The following is a 20,112-nucleotide window of genomic DNA, read 5'->3' on the forward strand; positions in this document are numbered from 1 at the left end:
GTAACAGTCAGTAGAAACATGTCAAACGATGTACTGAATCAATCTTTAGAATGTTGTTAACATACATCTTGAATAACGTTCCAACCGGAGAATTACATTGACTTCAGTTAACCGATGGAACGGAGCTCCCTCTCACATGCGTGGGCACAGTTCAATGCGTGGGCACCTCATGGCAATGATTACTCATTCCTGTCTCCTTCGGCCCCCCTTCACATTAGAGTCATCAGACAAAATTCTATTGACTGTTGACATCTAGTGGAAGCCGTAGGAAGAGAAAACTCATCCAAATCTCGCTGTAATTTCAATGAGAGCTTGGTTGAAAATCTGCCACCCCCAGAAAAAATCCAAACAGAAAGTGGAACTTCTCAGGTTTTTGCCTGCCATATGAGTTCTGTTATACTCACAGACATAATTCAAACAGTTTTAGAAACTTCCGAGTGTTTTCTATCAAATACTAATAATAATATGCATATATTAGCAACTATGACATAGGAGCAGGCCGTTTACTCTGGGCACCTCTGTGCACCTTTCATCCAAGCTACTCAATACTGCCCCTTCAGCCATAAGAAGTTAACTATTTTACTCCAATGGAGAAAAGAGACATCAGAAGAAAAAGTTTTTTGTTTACTTTAGCATACCTTTGAGATATAGTTTTAGTGGATAACTGTCAATAACCATTGATTATAATAGCATTGCCTAAATAATCCTCTAGCATTGCCTTAATAATCCTCAAGGCAAAAGTCTCCCATGCCTTGATGCATCACCAAACCATTGTGAATTGAAACAGTTGAGGATAAAAGTAAAGAACATAAACTTTCCTGAGTGAAGGAGAGTGGCAAAAGTACCAAGAGTTCGAGGTTTGGCCTTCTGAAACTGAGTGATTGAATTTCTTGGCAGGGGATTCATTAAAATTATAATTCTTATTTATGAAGCCCTTTAAAAAAACTGCTTCCTATTAATTTACTTTTTTCTCTCATTTTCTTTCTTTCTTTCTTTCTCCCTTTCCCTTTTTTTCTCACTTCCCAGTGAACTTGGCACACTAATAGGTTATGAATAATTCTGTTTCAGCTTAGACGGCAATTAGCCACAATGCCAGAGGCCATTCTTCTTCTCCTCCACCAGGGGAGATTTAACACCCAGCTGAGAGAGAGTGCCCACACTTTCCCCTGGCTATATCATTCTTATATCTTGACCACCACCCCTTAATGATTAAGGGGTTAACTTGGGTGAATCCTCTCCCATTGATAAAGCTCTGTTCGCTTAGGTCTTTGAAGAGTTCATCTGGTTTGGTATTTCTTGTATATTGTATGGTTTTATGTTATTATGGGAAAGTGAAGGTCAGCGGAGGAGCTCTGAGAACCAAAACTAGTCTTTGGGTACACCTGCAGCCTAATGTCAAGAGCCATTGGCAGGCAATACGGTGAGGGAACAAAATGAGCAAATGGACTAATTATGTCCTTGTGTTTCTCTCTCTCATGTTTTTGGGAGAAATGTTACTGTTGGTAATTAGCGATAGGCTGTACATAAAACTGTACATAAAAAGCCTTGCTGCTGGACTTCAAACAACAGAGAGAAGTGAGCCAGCTGTCATTAGAGAAAGTTGCACCAACAATTACGACAAAGAGGGAGCGAGAGTAGCAGCTCCTCAGGTCACTGGCAGAAACATGGGAACAAAGAAACAAGTAATTCTCCAAAATAGGGTAGGTTTGCAATTATACAGATATAGACTGGTTCAAATCCCTGTCTAGTAGTGGTCTCAGAGGCAGCATTAGATGGCATTAGAGAGGGGAATGGTTCAGGTTCTTTTTTTGTATTTTTGTTGTTGTTGCTCCAGTCATGTTTGCCGTATGGAACTTGGGATTGAATAAGGGAGAGTGAAATTGTGTTTCAGCATGATATAGTACAATCTCCAAAAACACTGCCTCTGTCTACTCTTGAACCTCTTAGATATTCCTCTAGCAGTCCCACTATCATCATGGCTGTCTCTTACCTTCACTCACAAGGAGTGCCAATGTAGATTTCTTGTAATTCTTTGCTGCTTTAAGGTATTTTCCCTTTACATTTATCTTATATAATGTGTGATTTCTTCCATTTCTAGCTATCTAAAGTCAATCCCGTTAGAAAGACAGCAGAACACCCAAGAGATAGAACTGATTCATGTTGCAGGATGTCAGAGTAGAGCAGAGCTAGCCATTTTTGCATATTCACAGTCACAGGCTGACTACAGAGTAAAAATGACTCACACATAACGGTGAGAAAGACGTTTCCCGATGCCAAGACCACCTTTTCTCTCGTCGCTCGGTCGTAGATGCCCACGTGGCATTCATACGGTCCATTGTCCGAGATCCGTACCTCCGGGAGCCTGCAGAGTTGAGGCAAACATTTGATTAAAAATGAAATACACAGACAGTTTTTCATAATATATAATTTTCAGATAATTCAATCCACTTGCAAATTGCATGACACTGTCCTTTATTGTGTTCCTGCTTTTCCTCCAAATGTCCCTATTGAATGATGTCGAAAGGAGGTGAACAGCAGACCTACTCAGAATACTCAATTTGTTTGAATTCAGGAATAAATAATTTTACCAAAACCTCATTATTTTTCAGGAGTAAAGCCTCCATGTTTGTGTGGAGAAACAAATGAAACCAAACAATTAGAAGCTAGAAGCCTGTGTTTCAGACATAAGGAAGTGGATGGCTGCAAACTTTATACTTTTAAACTCGGACAAAACAGAGATGCTTGTTCTAGGTCCCAAGAAACAAAGAGATCTTCTGTTGAATCTGACAATTAATATTGATGGTTGTACAGTCGTCTCAAATAAAACTGAAGGACCTCGGCAATACTCTGGACCCTGATCTCTCTTTTGACAAACATATCAAGACTGTTTCAAGGACAGCTTTTTCCCATCTACGTAACATTGCAAAAATCAGAAACTTTCTGTCCAAAAATGATGCAGAAAAATTCATCCATGCTTTTGTTACTTCTAGGTTAGACTACTGCAATGCTCTACTTTCCGGCTACCCGGATAAAGCACTAAATAAACTTCAGTTAGTGCTAAATACGGCTGCTAGAATCCTGACTAGAACCCCAAAATGTGATCATATTACTCCAGTGCTAGCCTCCCTACACTGGCTTCCTGTTAAGGCAAGGACTGATTTCAAGGTTTTACTGCTAACCTACAAAGCATTACATGGGCTTGCTCCTACCTATCTTTCCGATTTGGTCCTGCCGTACATACCTACACGTACGCTACGGTCACAAGACGCAGGCCTCCTAATTGTCCCTAGAATTTCTAAGCAAACAGCTGGAGGCAGGGCTTTCTCCTATAGAGCTCCATTTTTATGGAATGGTCTGCCTACCCATGTGAGAGACGCAGACTCGGTCTCAACCTTTAAGTCTTTACTGAAGACTCATCTCTTCAGTGGGTCATATGATTGAGTGTAGTCTGGCCCAGGAGTGTGAAGATGAACGGAAAGGCGCTGGAGTAACGAACCGCCCTTGCTGTCTCTGCCTGGCCGGTTCCCCTCTCTCCACTGGGATTCTCTGCCTCTAACCCTATTACAGGGGCTGAGTCACTGGCTTACTGGTGATCTTTCATGCCGTCCCTAGGAGGGGTGCGTCACTTGACTGGGTTGAGTCACTGACGTGATCTTCCTGTCTGGGTTGGCGCCCCCCCCCTTGGGTTGTGCCGTGGCGGAGATCTTTGTGGGCTATACTCGGCCTTGTCTCAGGATTGTAAGTTGGTGGTTGAAGATATCCCTCTAGTGGTGTGGGGGCTGTGCTTTGGCAAAGTGGGTGGGGTTATATCCTTCCTGTTTGGCCCTGTCCGGGGATATTATCGGATGGGGCCACAGTGTCTCCTGACCCCTCCTGTCTCAGCCTCCAGTATTTATACTGCAGTAGTTTATGTGTCGGGGGGCTAGGGTCAGTTTGTTATATCTGGAGTACTTCTCCTGTCTTATCCGGTGTCCTGTGTGAATTTAAGTATGCTCTCTCTAATTCTCTCTTTCTCTCTCTCTCTCGGAGGACCTGAGCCCTAGGACCATGCCTCAGGACTACCTGGCATGATGACTCCTTGCTGTCCCCAGTCCACCTGGCCGTGCTGCTTCTCCAGTTTCAACTATTCTGCCTGCGGCTATGGAACCCTGACCTGTTCACCGGACGTGCTACCTGTCCCAGACCTGCTGTTTTCAACTCTCTAGACACTGCAGGAGCGGTAGAGATACTCTTAATGATCGGCTATGAAAAGCCAACTGACATTTACTCCTGAGGTGCTGACTTGCTGCACCCTCGACAACTACTGTGATTATTATTATTTGACCATGCTGGTAATTTATGAACATTTGAACATCTTGGCCATGTTCTGTTATAATCTCCACCCGGCACAGCCAGAAGAGGACTAGCCACCCCTCATAGCCTGGTTCCTCTCTAGGTTTCTTCCTAGGTTTTGGCCTTTCTAGGGAGTTTTTCCTAGCATCCATGCTTCTACACCTGCACTGCTTGCTGTTTGGGGTGTTAGGCTGGGTTTCTGTACAGCACTTTGAGATATCAGCTGATGTAAGAAGGGCTATATAAATATATTTGATTTGATTTGAATTATTCAGCCAGCCAGCAGATACGATACGACCATTTTTGAACGGCCTCGTAAGCTCAATCTGTATTCTGTTCCCAACTAATGTGTCAACAGCGATAATCAAAGTGAGACACTACCAGTAGCATTAAGGCCCTGTGATTTATTTCCACAAAACGGGAACAATTGCCCTTCCTGCCCGGCTGTTTCAGGTGGAGACCTCTGTTGGAACAACGGCAGAGCAACCAGAGCGCCGGAACTCTAATGAGTTCAGCAGTGGGGAGTGTGTGTGTGTGTAGTGTGTAAGAGTGTGGAGGGTAAGAGGTGATCATTCTGTTGGTGAACAGTCAACCCTGTGTGGGGCAATGATGCACCCTTCCCACCCCCAGCCCATATAGAGAACATGTCCACAGTCACTTTGAAGAGTCCCCATTGGGTCACGGCTGCAGATGCTGACTGATAGAACCTCAGTGGCAGTCACATTAACATTGTATTTTATTAAGTGTTTGCTAGATTAAGATTTTACTATTTGATAATTACAGTTGACAGTATATGATTGATGTTATGATTGTAAATTGGTGTACAATTCAGTCTATGATTGCAAGAAACCAATAAAAACCTACTACTACTACTACATGACAGGGCTGTGTTAATGCTGCCTTCAACAAAGGCCTCCAGCTTTAAAATACTTCACCAAGATGATAGTCACGTGATGATTGACTGACAGTAGGCTGATTTGTATTGAAAGGGGGCAACAGTGGACTCCGCTGTGCATCTCATAAACACTGCTCTGATTCAGCCGCTCGTTTTTTTCATCATGTCAGATCACATGCCATGAATTTTGCCCAGATGTGCATTGCACTGGAATGTTTTCCACAAATGAATAATAACAAAGTTGACCACAAAAAAAAAAAATCCTTTAGGAGTAGCATGCAATTTCACCCCACTAATTCTAGTTTTGAGGGCACTTTGTCAAACAGTGATTATTATGATGTGATGAGCCCTGGCACCGGTGATACCTATTCTGGCATTACCCTCGCATTCCTCTCAGTGAATTTGGCTCCACGAGCTGTGCCCACCAACTGCCATGTGACTCCAGTCCAGCACATCTCTTCTCTTTGTCTCTCTCTCTCTCTTGCTTTCTCTGTCTCTCTCTCTGTCTCTCTCTATCTTGCTTTCTTTCTCTTGCTCTCTCTCTCTTGCTCTCTCACTCTCTGTCTCTCTCTCTTGCTTTCTTTGACTTGCTCTCGCTCTCTCTTGCTCTCTCAATTCAATTTCAATTCAAGGGGCTTTATTGGCATGGGAAACATACAGTGCCTTCGGATAGTATTCAGACCCTTCGACTTTTTCCTCATTTTGTTACGTTACAGCCTTATTCTAAAATTGATCAATTACATTTTTTTCCCTCAGCAATCTACACACAATCCCCCATAATGAAAGAGCGAAAACAGGTTGTTTGAAAAGATGTATAAAATGAAAAAACGCCAGAAACACCTTATTTACATTACAGTATTCAGACCCTTTGCTATGAGACTCGAAGTTGAGCTCAGTTGCATCCTGTTTCCATTGATTATCCTGGAGACGTTTCTACAACTTGGTTGGAGTCCACCTGTGGTAAATTCAATTGACTGGACATGATGTGGACAGGCAAACACCTGTCTGTATAAGGTTCCACAGTTAACAGTGCATGTCAGAGCAAAAACCAAGCCATGAAGTTGTCCGTAGAGCTCCGAGATAGGATTGTGTCGAGGCACTGATCTGAGGAAGGTACGAAAAAATGTCTGTAGCATTGAAGGTTCCCAAGAACATGAGTGGCCTCCATCATTCTTAAATGGAAGACGCTTGGAACCACCAAGGCTCTTCCTAGAGCTGGCTGCCCGGCCAAACTGAGCAATCGGGGAAAAGGGCCTTGGTCAGGGAGGTGACCAAGGGACCGATGGTCACTCTGACAGAGATCGAGAGTTCCTCTGTGGAGATGGGAGAAACTTCCAGAAGTACAACCAACTTGCAGCACTCCACCAATCAGGCCGTTATGGTAGTGGCCAAATGGAAGCCACTCTTCAGTAAAAGGCACATGACAGCCTGCTTGGAGTTTGCCAAAAGGGAGCTAAAGACTCCCAGACCATGAGAAACAAGATTATTTGTTCTGATGAAACCAAGATCACGTCTGGAGGAAACCAGGTAGCCATCCCTACGGTGAAGCATGGTGGTGGCAGCATCATGCTGTGTGAATGTTTTTTAGCAGCAGGGACTAAGAGACTAGTCAGGATCTAGGGAAAGATGAACGGAGAAAAGTACAGAGATATCCTCGATGAAAACCTGCTCCAGAGTGCTCAGGACCTCAGACTGGAATGTGATATTTCAGTTTTTATTTTTAATACATTTGCAAAAATGTCTAAACTTATTATGTTTTGTCATTATGGGGTATTTTGTGTAGATGGATGAGGGATTCTTTTTAAATAATGATGCATCGTAACAACATTTTTTGGTGGATAAAGTCAAGAGGTCTGCATACTTTCTGAAGGCACTGTATGTGTACATTGTCAAAGCAAGTGAAATGAGACAGGAGAAGAGAGCGGGGTGAGTTGGGCCGGTTGTATGACTCTGAATACTAATTTTGGTCTCTAGTATTGGAAGATTGAAATCTCCTTTGTTACAGAAATACTCTTGCCCCCAAAACCTTAACAAAAAAGGTAAACTAAAGAACATTATCCCTGACATCCAAGTGTTTGGAATGGTTAGTGGGAATCTAAAGAGTAATCATGTCATATTATTTATTATTTTGTGATGTCATTAAGGATGGTATAATGAAATAACTGCAACTCTGAAAGTGTACATTCTATTTATCAAGTTTACATCTAAGTGTTGTATAAAATATATGATTAATTATGAGAGTACTTTTGTGAAGATAGCAATGTGATTTTATTCTTCAAAACGTTTGCTCAGTCAGTAACCACGCCCAAGTGAGCACGGACATTGTGTTGGCGTGATGGAACACCCCCTTTTTACACGAGGATAAAAGCCTTGGTAACAAAATGTACATTAGACCAAGCAGACGGCCGCTGTGAGCCGGACGTTACGAATGGCTGAAACTACCAGACCAGAAAGCGTGGAGTGGTGGCTACACGTTGAAATGATTAGAATCTCTGAAACTCGCAACAGGAGAGAATAAGATACAGAATAGACCAGAACATTTGACCGTCTGCAGCTGTGCATGTAAAGGGACCTAGAACTTTGACTAAAGGCACGAGGTTGGAAGCAAGAAACCTCATCTCAGACTATCACTGGTGTATCTGAAGTATCTGTCAAACAAACACTTCACTATCAAAGAAGCTCAACATCTAAGGTTTCTGTAACAAATATTAAGTTCTGCTTTTCTGATGTATCAAATACTTATGTCATGCAATAAAATGCAAATTAATTACTTAAAAATCATACAATGTGATTTTTTGGATTTTTGATGCTTTGTAAGTAGGAAAACCTGCAAAATCGGCAGTGTATCAAATACTTGTTCTCCCCACTGTATCTACAACCCAAAATCCATGTATATGTGTGTGTATAACGTGTATGTTATCATGTGTGTGTTTGCATGTGTCTGTGCCTATGTTCGTGTTACTTCACAGTTCCCGCTGTTCCATAAGGTGTATTTTACCTGCTTTTGAAATCTGATCATCAGTTACCTGACGTGGAATAGAGTTCCATGTAGTTATGGCTCTATGTAGTACTGTGCGCCTCCCTTAGTCTGTTCTGGACTTAGGGACCGTGAAGAGACCTTTGCTGGCATGTCTTGTGGGGTATTCATGGGTGTCTGAGCTGTGTGCTTGTATTTTAAACAGACAGCTTGGTACCTTCAGCTTGTCAACACCTCTTACAAAAACAAGTAATGTGGAAGTCAATCTCTCTTCCACTTTGAGCCATGAGAGATTGACATGCATGTCAATAATGTTAGCTCTCCATGTACTTTTTAGAGCCAGGCGTGCTGCCCTATTCTGAGCCAACTGCAATTTTCCCAAGTCCCTCTTTGTGGCACCTGACCACACGACTGAACAGTAGTCCAGGTGTGACAAAACCAGGGCCTGTAGGACCTGCCTTGTTGATAGTGTTGTTAAGAAGATAGAGCAGTGCTTTATTATGGACAGACTTCTCCCCATCTTAGCTACTTTTGTATCAATATGTTTTGACCATGACAGTTTACAATCCAGGGTTAATCCAAGTAGTTTATTCACCTCAACTTGCTCAATTTCCACATTATTCATTAGGAGATGTAGTTGAGGTTTTGGGTTTCGTGAATTATTTGTCGCAAATACAATGCTTTTAGTTTTGGGAATATTTAGGACTAAAAAATTCCTTGCTACCCATTCCAAAACTAACTGCAGCTCTTTGTTAAGTGTTGCAGTCATTTCAGGCGCTGTAGTAGCTGACCTGTATAGTGTTGAGTCATCTGCATACATAGGCACACTGGCCTTACTCAAAGCCAGTGGCATGTCGATAGTAATGATTGAAAAAATCAAGGGACCTAAACAACTACCCTGGGGAATTCCTGCTTCTACATGGATTATGTTTGAGAGGCTTCCATTAACTTCTTGACGCTAGGAGGCAGAATTTTTACGTTTGGAAAAATAACGTTCCCAATGTAAACGGCCTATTTCTCAGGCCCAGATGGTAGAATATGCATATAATAGACAGAGTAGGATAGAAAACACTCTAAAGTTTCCAAAACTGTCAAAATATTGTGAGTATAACAGAACTGATTTTGCAGGCGAAAACCTGAGGAAATCCAACCCAGAAGTGCCTCTTATTTTGAAAAATCCCTGTTCCATTACCTGCCTATCCTCCATTTAAAGGGATATCTACCAGATTCCTTTTCCAATGGCTTCCACAGGTTGTGAACAGTCTTTAGACATAGTTTCAAGCTTTTATTCTGAAAAATGAGCGAGATTTATCAAATCGGGTCAGTGTCCTTGATTAGTTCTTGCGCGCGAAAGTTGTAGCTCGACATTTTATTTCTGTCTTGTATTGAATTACTTTACCCTCCGGTTGAAATATTATCGATTATTTATGTTAAAAACCACCTGAGGATTAATTATAAAAACGTTTGACATGTTTCTACGACCTTTACGGATACTATTTGGAATTTTCATCTGCCCTTCAAGACCGGCACGAGCCTGTGGATTACTGAACATAACGCGCAAACCAAATGGAGGTTTTTAGATATAAAAATCATCTTTATCAAACAAAAGGAACATTTATTGTGTAACTGGGAGTCTCGTGAGTGCAAACATCCGAAAATCATCAACGGTAAGCGATTAATTTTATTGCTTTTCTGACATTCGTGACCAATCTACATTGCTGCTAGGTGTTCGTAATGTTTTGTCTAGTGATCGATAAACTCACACAAACGCTTGGATTGCTTTCGCTGTAAAGCATATTTTCAAAATCTGACACGACAGGTGGATTAACAACAAGATAAGCTGTGTTTTGCTATATTGCACTTGTGATTTCATGAATATAAATATTTTTTGCAATTATTTTTGAATTTGGCGCTCTGCAATTCAGCGGTTGTTGATGACAATTATCCCGCTAAAGGGATCCGTGCGCCAAGAGGTTAGAACACCCTCTGTGTTCTGTTAGACAAGTAACTCTTTATCCACATTATAGAAAGGGGTGTAAAGCCATAACACACACATTTTCCAGCAGTAGACTATGCTCAATAATGTCAAAAGCTGCACTGAAGTCTAACAAGACAGCCCCCACAATCATTTTATCATCAATTTCTCTCAGCCAATCATCAGTCATTTGTGTAAGTGCTGTGCTTGTTCAGTGTCCTTCTCTATACGCATGGTGAAAATCTGTTGTCAATTTGTTTACAGTGAAATAGCACTGTATCTGGTCAAACACAATTTTTCCCTGAAGTTTAATAAGGGTTAGTAACAGGTTGATTGGTCTGCTATTTAAGCCAGTAAGGGGGGCTTTACTATTCTTGGGTAGAGGAATGACTTTAGCTTCCCTCCAGGCCTGAGGGCACACACTATCTAGTAGGCTTAAATTGAAGATGTGGCCAGCAGGAGTGTCAATATTGTCCGCTATTATCCTCAGTAATTTTCCATCCAGATTGTCAGACCCCGGTGTCTTGCCATTGTTGATAGACAACAATATTTTTTTCATGTCTTCCACACTGACTTTACGGAATTCAAAAGTACAATTATTGTCTTTCATAATTTGGTCAGATATACTTGGATGTGCAGTGAAGTTGAGGCTCCTCAGGGGAGGACCTTCCTCAGTGAAATTTCATAAAAATAAAAATAGTGAAACATTAAAAAGTTATCATTTTTCAAATAATTCAAATAATCACCAAAAATTGACTAAATAACTTTTTTGCAATGAAGGTCTACAGTAACTTCAACAGCACTGTCTGGGGTAGCACCATGGTGCAGCCGGAGAACAGCTAGCTTCCGTCCTACTCTGGCTACATTGACTTTAATACAAAATCTAGGAGGCTCGTAGGCCTCACCCCCTTCCATAGACAAGCATGGTAATTATGACCACTTCCGGAGGACGTCCTCCAACCAATCAAATCTTTTGCAGTATGAACTGACATGTTGTACCTCCAATCATAGAATTAGAATCAGAGAATGAACCTATTGAGTTGTATTGGGATTGTGCCACAGAGCATTATGGGGTTTCTATGTGTTGAGAAACTTGGTGACATTGTTGGATAGAGATAAAATATTAAAGAGAGAGTTTGACGCAGCAAAATATTTAGCGTGCGCTCAAGTAGGCTTTCCACTTTTCTCCGGTATTTATTTAGTAAAGATGATAACACAGTCACATCATCGATGAAGACAAGTGAGCCTGTTCCACTGGCAGCCATACAGGTCCAAGCCATAACACCCCCTCCACCATGTTTCACGGATGAGGTGGTATGCTTTGGATCATGGGCATGTCTTTTTTTTCTCCACACTTTCCTCTTTCCATCACTCTGGTACATGTTAATCTTTGTCTCATCTGTCCACAATACTTTTTCTAGAACTCTTGGGGCTATTTTAGGTGATTTTTAGCAAACTGTAACCTCGCCTTTCTGTTCTTCAGGCTTATCAGGGGTTTGCATCTTGTAGTGTACCCTCTGTAGTCCTGCTGGTGTAGTCTTCTACGTATGGTAGACTTTGACACATCTACACCTGCATCCAGGAGAGTGTTTTTGATCGGTTGGGCTGTTGTCAGGGGGGTTTTCTTCACCATAGAGAGTATTCTCCCGTCATCCACTACAGTGGTCTTCCTCAGTCTACTGGGTCTTATGACATAATTGAGTTCACCGGTTGTTTTTTTCTTGTTAATGATGAACCAAACTGTTGACTTGGGCATGCCCAGGGTTTTTGCAATGTTCCTGATTGATTGATTTTCATTTCAGAGCCTTATGACGGCCAGCTTCATTTGCATCGACACTGCTGTCTTCCTCATGTTGTCACACCCCAACAACAACCTCCAAAGGCAATAGCAGAGTCTAGAATCAATACTATTCATCAACAGCTCTCCTGCATTCATTAACGACACAAATGAATACACCTGCCTAACGACACACATCTGTGAAGCCAATTCAACAAATACTTAGTAGTACCTTAAAATGGGGGGGACCATGTACAAAAGGTGCTGTCATTTCTAAACGGTTCATCCGATATGTATGAAAATACCCTCAAATTAAAGCTGACAGTCTGCACCTCACTCTCATTGTCATTGTATCCTTTCAAACTCAAAGTGCTAGAGTACAGAACCAAAATAACAAAACAACGGTCACTGTCCAATGAATTATGGTGCTCACTGTATATTTACAGCTAAGTCCCCTCCTGTTCCCTGATTAAGAGGTGATGACTACTCCACTCCACTACCTTTGTCAACTTTCTCCTGACATGAACTGAAGCCACTTCTCATGTGCCCACTGGCACACTGGCACATTGAATGTTTTCACTCCAAGCACTGTGAGTACCCCTATACATTTTCTCTCATTCCTGTATGTAAAGTCAATCACATTATTACACATCAATAATTTTACTCTTTGCTTGGACTAACTCATTCTTAGCTCTTTAGTCTAACTGTGTAGTGTGTTGTGTTATTGCTTTTTGTCTTCCCAGTCAAATCCTGTCCTGCACTGGTCAAGTCTCCGAACAGCTCAACTCATGCCTCATACCCTCATTCAATCACTGCTGTGATCCCCATACTAATGTACTATAAATGTCTTCATTAAATGCTTTAGGTTCAAATAATTCGTTTTTGACGATTTTTGAAACACACTTTGTCGTCTCCGTGCGTTACGCACCTATACGTGGGTCACCCATCCTCCTTCATTTTTCAAATCTCCAGCCTCCACTGGTGTAGTGTCAGCGTTTATTGCTGGCATTTCATCCCTATGTTTGTTTATCTTGTCAATGAAAAAGTAATTAAAGTAGTTGCCAATATCAGTGGGTTTTGTGATAAATGAGCCATCTGATTCAATGAATGATGGAGCTAAGTTGGCTTTTTTTCCCCAAAATGTCATTTAAGGTGCTCCAAAGCTTTTACTATCATTCTTTATCTTTCTTTCATACTATAGTTTAATTGTATTTTTATTTAGCTTAGTCACATGATTTCTTAATTTGCAGTATGTTTGCCAATCAGCTGTGCTGCCAGACTTATTTGCCATACCTTTTGCCTCATCCCTCTCAACCATGCAATTTTTCAATTCCTCATCAACCCAAGGGGATTTAATAACAGTTTTTAGTAATTTTCTTAATGGGTGTGTGCTTATTAGTCTAGAGGCGAAAGAAATGCACACCTATTTCGGCGAGGTGCTGGCTAGCGGAGTGGAACACTTAAAAAATATATGAGAGCCGCACACTCTAGGAGCTCAGATGCAAAAATATTTATGTCCAACGTTGCGACAGACAAGCTGTCTTCATCAGGGTATTATGACAAACACTGCGGGATGACTCTACGTTATATTGAACATGTTACCCTGTCTTTTGACACTATATAAATGAGTCATCCCGCGTTGTTTGTCATTATACCCTGATGAAGGCCGCTTGTCTGTCGAAACGTTGGACATAAATGTTTTTGCATCTGAGCTCCTAGAGTGTGCAGCTCTCCTTTATATTTTATGTGTGCTTATTAGTAACTGGAATAAGCAATTTCATAAATGTGTCAAGTGCAGCATCTGGTTGCTCCTCATTATCATCCTCATTACACACCACAGACCAGCAAATATTCATGAACACATGAATCACTACAAAACATATTGTATGACCTCTTGTACACTATATTAGGCTCAGCCTTTGGAACTTTGGATTTCCTAGATATGGCTATTATATTGTGACCACTACATCCTAAGGATTTGGATACTGCTTTAAAGCAAATTTTTGCAGCATTAGTAAAGAAGTGATCAATACATGTTGATGAATTCATTCCTGTGCTGTTTGTAAATACCCTGGTAGGCAGCAGGCACTGGTTACAGTTTGAAGTTTTTTCTTTAGTGGGCAGGTTGATGAGAGCCAATGAACATTTAAATCACCCAGAAAATACTTCTCCGTTGATATCACATACATTATCAAGCATTTCACACATATTATCCAGAAACTGACTGTTAGCACTTGGTGGTCTATAGCAGCTTCCCACAAGAATGGGCTTTAGGTGAGGAAGATGAACCTGTAGCCATACTACTTCAACAGTATTTAGCATTAGATATTCTCAAAGCTTTACAGGAATGTGCTTATTTATTTATTCATATGAGTTTCAGAGATAGTCAGAATATGAGTTACATGCAAGTTATTGACTTCATGGACCTTGTTTCTCAGGCTGCATATGTTAATATGGGCTATTTTAAGCACTATTCTGGGTTGTTTGCTTGTTTTTAAATGCTTTACTGGGAAGCTTATCAGAAGTAGACTTGATAGTGCAGGGTGAGCTGCACAAAGTGGTCTTCCTACTAGGGCACACCGCCTCAGTGCTAACAGTGTAACTCTGGTTCATAGGCTCATGATTACTGCATCCAATAGCTTAACAAAGGTATTAAGTGCAATTAGGGGAACATAAATTAAGTTACTTACATTGTGTCTGCCAACACCGCTAGGATAATGTACATTTAACGCAGCATTATGACGACTCATTGTCACAATGGTATGGATTAGCTGAGCTGGTCTTGGGTCATTGATAAGTCATTGTTTCAACGCAGCCTTGAAAGGGGTGGACAGGAGTCCAGGAACCAAGATGATTTGGATGGACTCTGTCATTCCTGTTGAGTATCTTCTGTATCCAGAAGGAGTCAAAGTTATCTATACAAGTGACTGTGGAGAGCCGACACGGCGGTGACACTTCCACCAGAGCGGCGTCTGGCTACTGGGGTAAAAGAAAAAGTAGGCGGGCGTGGGTTCCCCAGTAGCTTGTGTAGGTTTGCTACTTGCTTGCTAAGAGTAGCCACTTCACCCCTGTAGTACTCCGCAAACAAGCAGTTGCTACATTGAAAGTTAGCGCGGTCCACATTTCCCAGAACAAAACAAAGTAAACACAGCTCCTGCAGCGCTTGAAACGTTCAATAGCGACCTCCTTTTGAGACCGCTGAGTCAGCTAGGCTAGCTGTGCTTCCGTGTCTCACCCCCTCTGTGGAATCTGGAGGGATCCCGAGACAGACAGCAGAGCTCATAGCAACTTAGCCCAACAGAGCCGCAGAATCCCAAATAAAATAAATGTATATAAAAAAAACTATAAACCGAGGTCTCTCGTTCAGCTTTCAGCATTCAGCAGTGTTGTAAATGATTAAATCAATTTGTGTATTACTGAATATTCAGAAAGGTTGGGGTTCTTGCGGATCCAAGGATTATGCGACGTTCAGAATGAGACTGATATGAGGTAATGATTAATAAGTGACTGTTATCGATATATGATTTACATATATCTCTTTGATTTAATTAGGAAGATGGTAACTCGTTAAACAACTCCTTCTGTGGTGCCCCAAATTCCTAATTAGTTAATTGTTACATTATTAATTTAATCGAGTAACAATTAAACATAGTTTGTTGATTCGATAAATAACAGTCATCACATTCATGATAGTCACATCAACACGGTGTTGTAACGATGTGCAAATATTTAAAGTAATAAAGGCAAATAAATAAACATAAATATAGGTTGTATTTACCAATGGTGTATGTTCTTCACTGGTTGCCCTTTTCTTGTGGCAACAGGTCACAAATCTTTCTGCTGTGATTGCACACTGTGGCATTTCACCCAATAGATATGGGAGTTAATAATAATTGGATTTGTTTTTTAATTCTCTCTGGGTCTTTGTGGGTCAGTCTTACAACAAAATGGCACAGACAAATAGGGCTGCTACTAGCTCTTAGGAAACTGTGCAGTATTTTGTTTTTTTATGTGTTATTTCTTACATTATTAGCCCAGAAATGTTTTGCTGTTATTGCATACATCCAGGAAGAACTTTTGTATAACAGCATTACCAGCATTATGACCAGGAATAAAAATTTCCCAAATCAGTTCCATTGTTCGTACCCCCCAGGGCAATTGAACTGATTCCTGAGGCTGATCAAAAACACGTCGGCGGAGGAGAGGTACTCGGAGTGGATTTCTAATCTGACTCAGGAGGTGCGCACACCACCGACCGCTTATGAGTATATTACTCGCTAATGTTTTGTGTCTGGATAATAAAGTTGACGAGCTCAGGATGAGTATTTCCTTCCAGAGAGACATCAGGGATTTTAACATACTCTGTTTCACTGAAACAAGGCTCTCTCGGGATATACTGTCTGAGTCTCTACAGCCCGCTTTGAGGATAACACAGTGCCACCGATGCGGCCCTCAACCAAGGACTGTGGTCTCTCCTTCTCCATGGCCAACGTAAGACATTTAAACGTGTTAACCTTTGCAAGGCTGCCGGCCCAGACGACATCCCTAGCTGTGTCCACAGAGCATGCCCAGACCAGCTGGCTGGAGTGTTTACGGGCCTATTCAATCTCTCCCTATCCCAGTCTGCTGTCCCCACATGCTTCAAGATGTCCACCATTGTTCTTGTACCCAAGAAAGCAAAGGTAACTGAGATAAATGACTATCGCTGAGAAGCAGGTATGGGGAGTCAACATTTGAATGAGGAACAGACAGGTAACAGGACAGGAACAGCATCAGCACATGGGTATACAAAGACATACGAACATTAATGCAGAAAGCAGGGAACAGAGCAGGGAACCAGACAGATATAGGGAAGGTCATGACAGAGATGACTGAGTCCAGGCGAGTCCGATATTCGCTGATGCGCGTGATGGGGGTAAGGCAGGTGTGCATAATGATGATGGCAGGAGTGCGTAATGCTGGGGAGCCTGGCGCGAAGGAAAGAGCGGGAGCAGTCGTGACATAGACCCACTTCAATTTGTCTACCGCCCTAATAGATCCACAGACGATGCAATTGCCATCGCACTGCACACTGCACTCTCCCATCTGGACAAGAGGAATACCTATGTAAGAATGCTGTTCATTGACTATAGCCCAGCATTCAACACCATAGTACCCTCAAAGCTCATCATTAACTTCACTAGGGTATGGGGCAGCATTTTGGATGAAAAGCGTGCCCAAATTAAACTGCCTGCTACTCAGGCCCAGAAGCTAGGATATGCATATAATTAGGAGATTTAGATAGAAAACAATCCAAAGTTTCCAAAACTGTCAGAACATTGTCTGTGAGTATAACAAAACTGATTCTGCAGGCAAAAATCTGAGGAAATCCCTCTTCCATTTAAAGGCGTATCAACCAGATTCCTTTTCCAATGGCTTCCTCAGGCTGCGACCAGGCTTTAGACATAGTTTCAGGCTTTTATTTTGAATTTTTTGATTAGTTCCTGCACGCGAGAGGGGTAGCTCGACATTTTCTTTCTCTCTTTTCTTGAATAGGTTACCGTCCGGTTGAAATATTATCGATTATGTAGGTTATAAACAACCTGAGGATTGATTATAAAAAACGTTTGACATGTTTCTACGAACATTACGGATACTTTTGGGAATTTTCGTCTGCCTTTCAGGAACGGAACGAGGCTGTAGTTTTCTGAACATTACGCGCAACCCAAATGGCGTTTTTTTGTTATAAAACTAATATTTATCGAACAAAAATAACATTTATTATGTAACTGGGAGTCTCGTGAGTGCAAACATCCGAAGATTATCAAAGGTAAGCGATTCATTTTATTGCTTTTCTGACTTTCGTGACCAAGCTAATTTAAGGCTAGCTGTTCTAGCATTGATTGATACACTCACAAACGCTTGGATTGCTTTCGCTGTAAAGCATATTTTCAAAATCTGACACGATAGGTGGATTAACAACAAGCTAAGCTGTGTTTTGGTATATTTCACTTGTGATTCCATGATTATAAATATTTTTGGGATTATTTTGGAATCTGGCGCTCTGCAATTCAGTGTTTGTTTAGGAAAATGATCCCTGTAATGGGATCCGTAGCGTCGAGAAGTTAACTAGTGTGCTGTTAAAGATAATGCAGATGATTTTCCCAAGGTTGCTATTGACGCATATCCCACTGTCACAGTGCAGATAATTGACAGACCAAGGCGCAGTGTGTGTAAAGTTCCACATCTTTATTTAATGTGAAACTTCTTCAACCAAAACAATAAACAAGCAACACAACGTGACTACGTGGTGCAACAAGCACCAACTCAAACAAACAATATCCCACAAACACAGGTGGGAAAACGACTACCTAACTATGATCCCCAATTAGAGGCAAAGATTACCAGCTGCCTCTAATTGGGAACCATACAAAACACCAACATAGAAATATAAACTAGAACACCCCCTAGTCACACCCTGACCTACTACACCATAGAGAACCAAGGGCTCTTTATGGTCAGGGCGAGACACCCCCAAAGGTGCAGACTCTGGCCGCAAAACCTGAAACCAAATGGGGAGGGTAGGCGGGGGTGATTGGTGTCGGTGGCGGCTCCGGTGCAGGTCGTAGCCCACACCCAGACCTCGGATCCGGCCATGGCGCCGGGCTGAAGGACGGCTCCGGCCATAGAGCTGGGCTGGACGCCGTGCCTGGACTGGGCACCGGTGCAGAGGAAGGCTCCGGCCATGGAGCTGGGCTGGACGTCGTGCCTGGACTGGGCACCGGCGCAGAGTAAGGCTCCTGCCATGGAGCGGGACTGGACGCTGTGCCTGGACTGGCCACCGGCGCAGAGGAAGGCTCCTGCCCTGGAGCTGGACTGGACGCCGTGCCTGGACTGGGCACTGGCGCAGAAGAAGGCTCCGGGCATGGAGCAGGACTGGACGCCGTGTCTGGACTGGGCACCGGTGCAGTAGACGGCTCCTGCCATGGAGCGGGACTGGACACCGTGCCTGGACTGGGCTTTGGCACAAAGGAAGGCTCCTGCCTTGGAGCTGGACTAGACGCCGTGCCCGGACTAGGCACCGACGCAGAGGAAGGCTCCAGCCTTGGAGCTGGACTGTGGAGGCGCACGGGAGGCCTGGTGCGTGGAGCCGGCAAGGTGGCACCGGACTGGTGACACGCACTTCAGGGCGGGTGTGGGTAGCTGGCCCTGACGTACCGGGCTGGGGAGACGCACTGGAGGCCTGGTGCGTGGCGCCGGCACAGGTGGTACCGGACTGGTGACACACACTTCAGGGCGAGTGCAGGGAGCTGGCACAGGACGTACCGGACTGGGGAGGCGCACTGGAGGCCTGGAGCCGGCACAGGTGGTACCGGACTGGTGAAACGCACTTCAGGGCGAGTGCAGGGAGCTGGCACAGGACGTACCTGACTCGGGAGGCGCACTGGAGGCCTGGTGCGTGGAGCCGGCACAGGTGGCACTGGACTGGTGACACGCACTTCAGGGCGGGTGTGGGGAGACGGTCTAATTTGTGGTCTGTATAGTTTATCATTTCATTATTAATGATACTAAAAGGCACAGGCCTTTTTGGCTTGGAGAATTTGTATTTTGTCCTGTAGTTCATTCAATGTAATTGGAGAATTCAGTTGGTTCTGGTAGTCTTTAACTTCACTAGGGTAGGAGGCAGCATTCGGAATTTAGGATGAAATGCATGCCCAAATTAACCTGCCTGCTTCTCGGGCCCAGAAGATATGATATGCATATAACTGGTATATTTGGATAGAAAACACTCTAAAGTTTCCAAAACTGCTAAAATAGTGTCTGTGAGTATAACATAACTGATTTGGCAGGTGAAAACCTGAGAAAAATCCATTCAGGAAGTCGTTTCTTTTTTGGTTTTGTAGTTTTCTATTCAATGCCATTACAGTATCCATTGACTTAGGACTCAAATTGCAGTTTCTATGCCTTCCACTAGATGTCAACAGTCTTTAGAAATTGTTTCAGGCTTGTATTCTGAAAAATGAAGAAGTAAGAGAAGTCTGAATGAGTGGACCCTAAAGTGTCACAGAGCTTTTTCATGCGCGCGTCCGAGAGAGTGCGTTTCTTGTTTACCTTTTAAATTGACAACGTTATTGTCCGGTTGAAATATTATCGATTATTTAGGCTAAAAACAACCT

The 20,112-nt window shown here is 42.6% G+C and overlaps 1 protein-coding gene across 2 annotated transcripts in view; it reads right to left on the minus strand.

Moving 5' to 3' along the window:
- Nucleotides 1-20,112, minus strand: part of igsf21a (immunoglobin superfamily, member 21a) — a 283,782-nt gene that overhangs the window by 92,436 nt on the left and 171,234 nt on the right. For both annotated transcript variants that reach the window (XM_071335394.1, XM_071335393.1), the window contains exon 4: nt 2,244-2,362. In XM_071335394.1, coding sequence (XP_071191495.1) covers nt 2,244-2,362 — 119 coding nt within the window. The remainder of the gene's footprint in view (nt 1-2,243; nt 2,363-20,112) is intronic.

The sequence above is a fragment of the Salvelinus alpinus genome, chromosome 12 (assembly GCF_045679555.1).
Source record: "Salvelinus alpinus chromosome 12, SLU_Salpinus.1, whole genome shotgun sequence".
NCBI classification, from domain to species: Eukaryota; Metazoa; Chordata; class Actinopteri; order Salmoniformes; family Salmonidae; genus Salvelinus; species Salvelinus alpinus.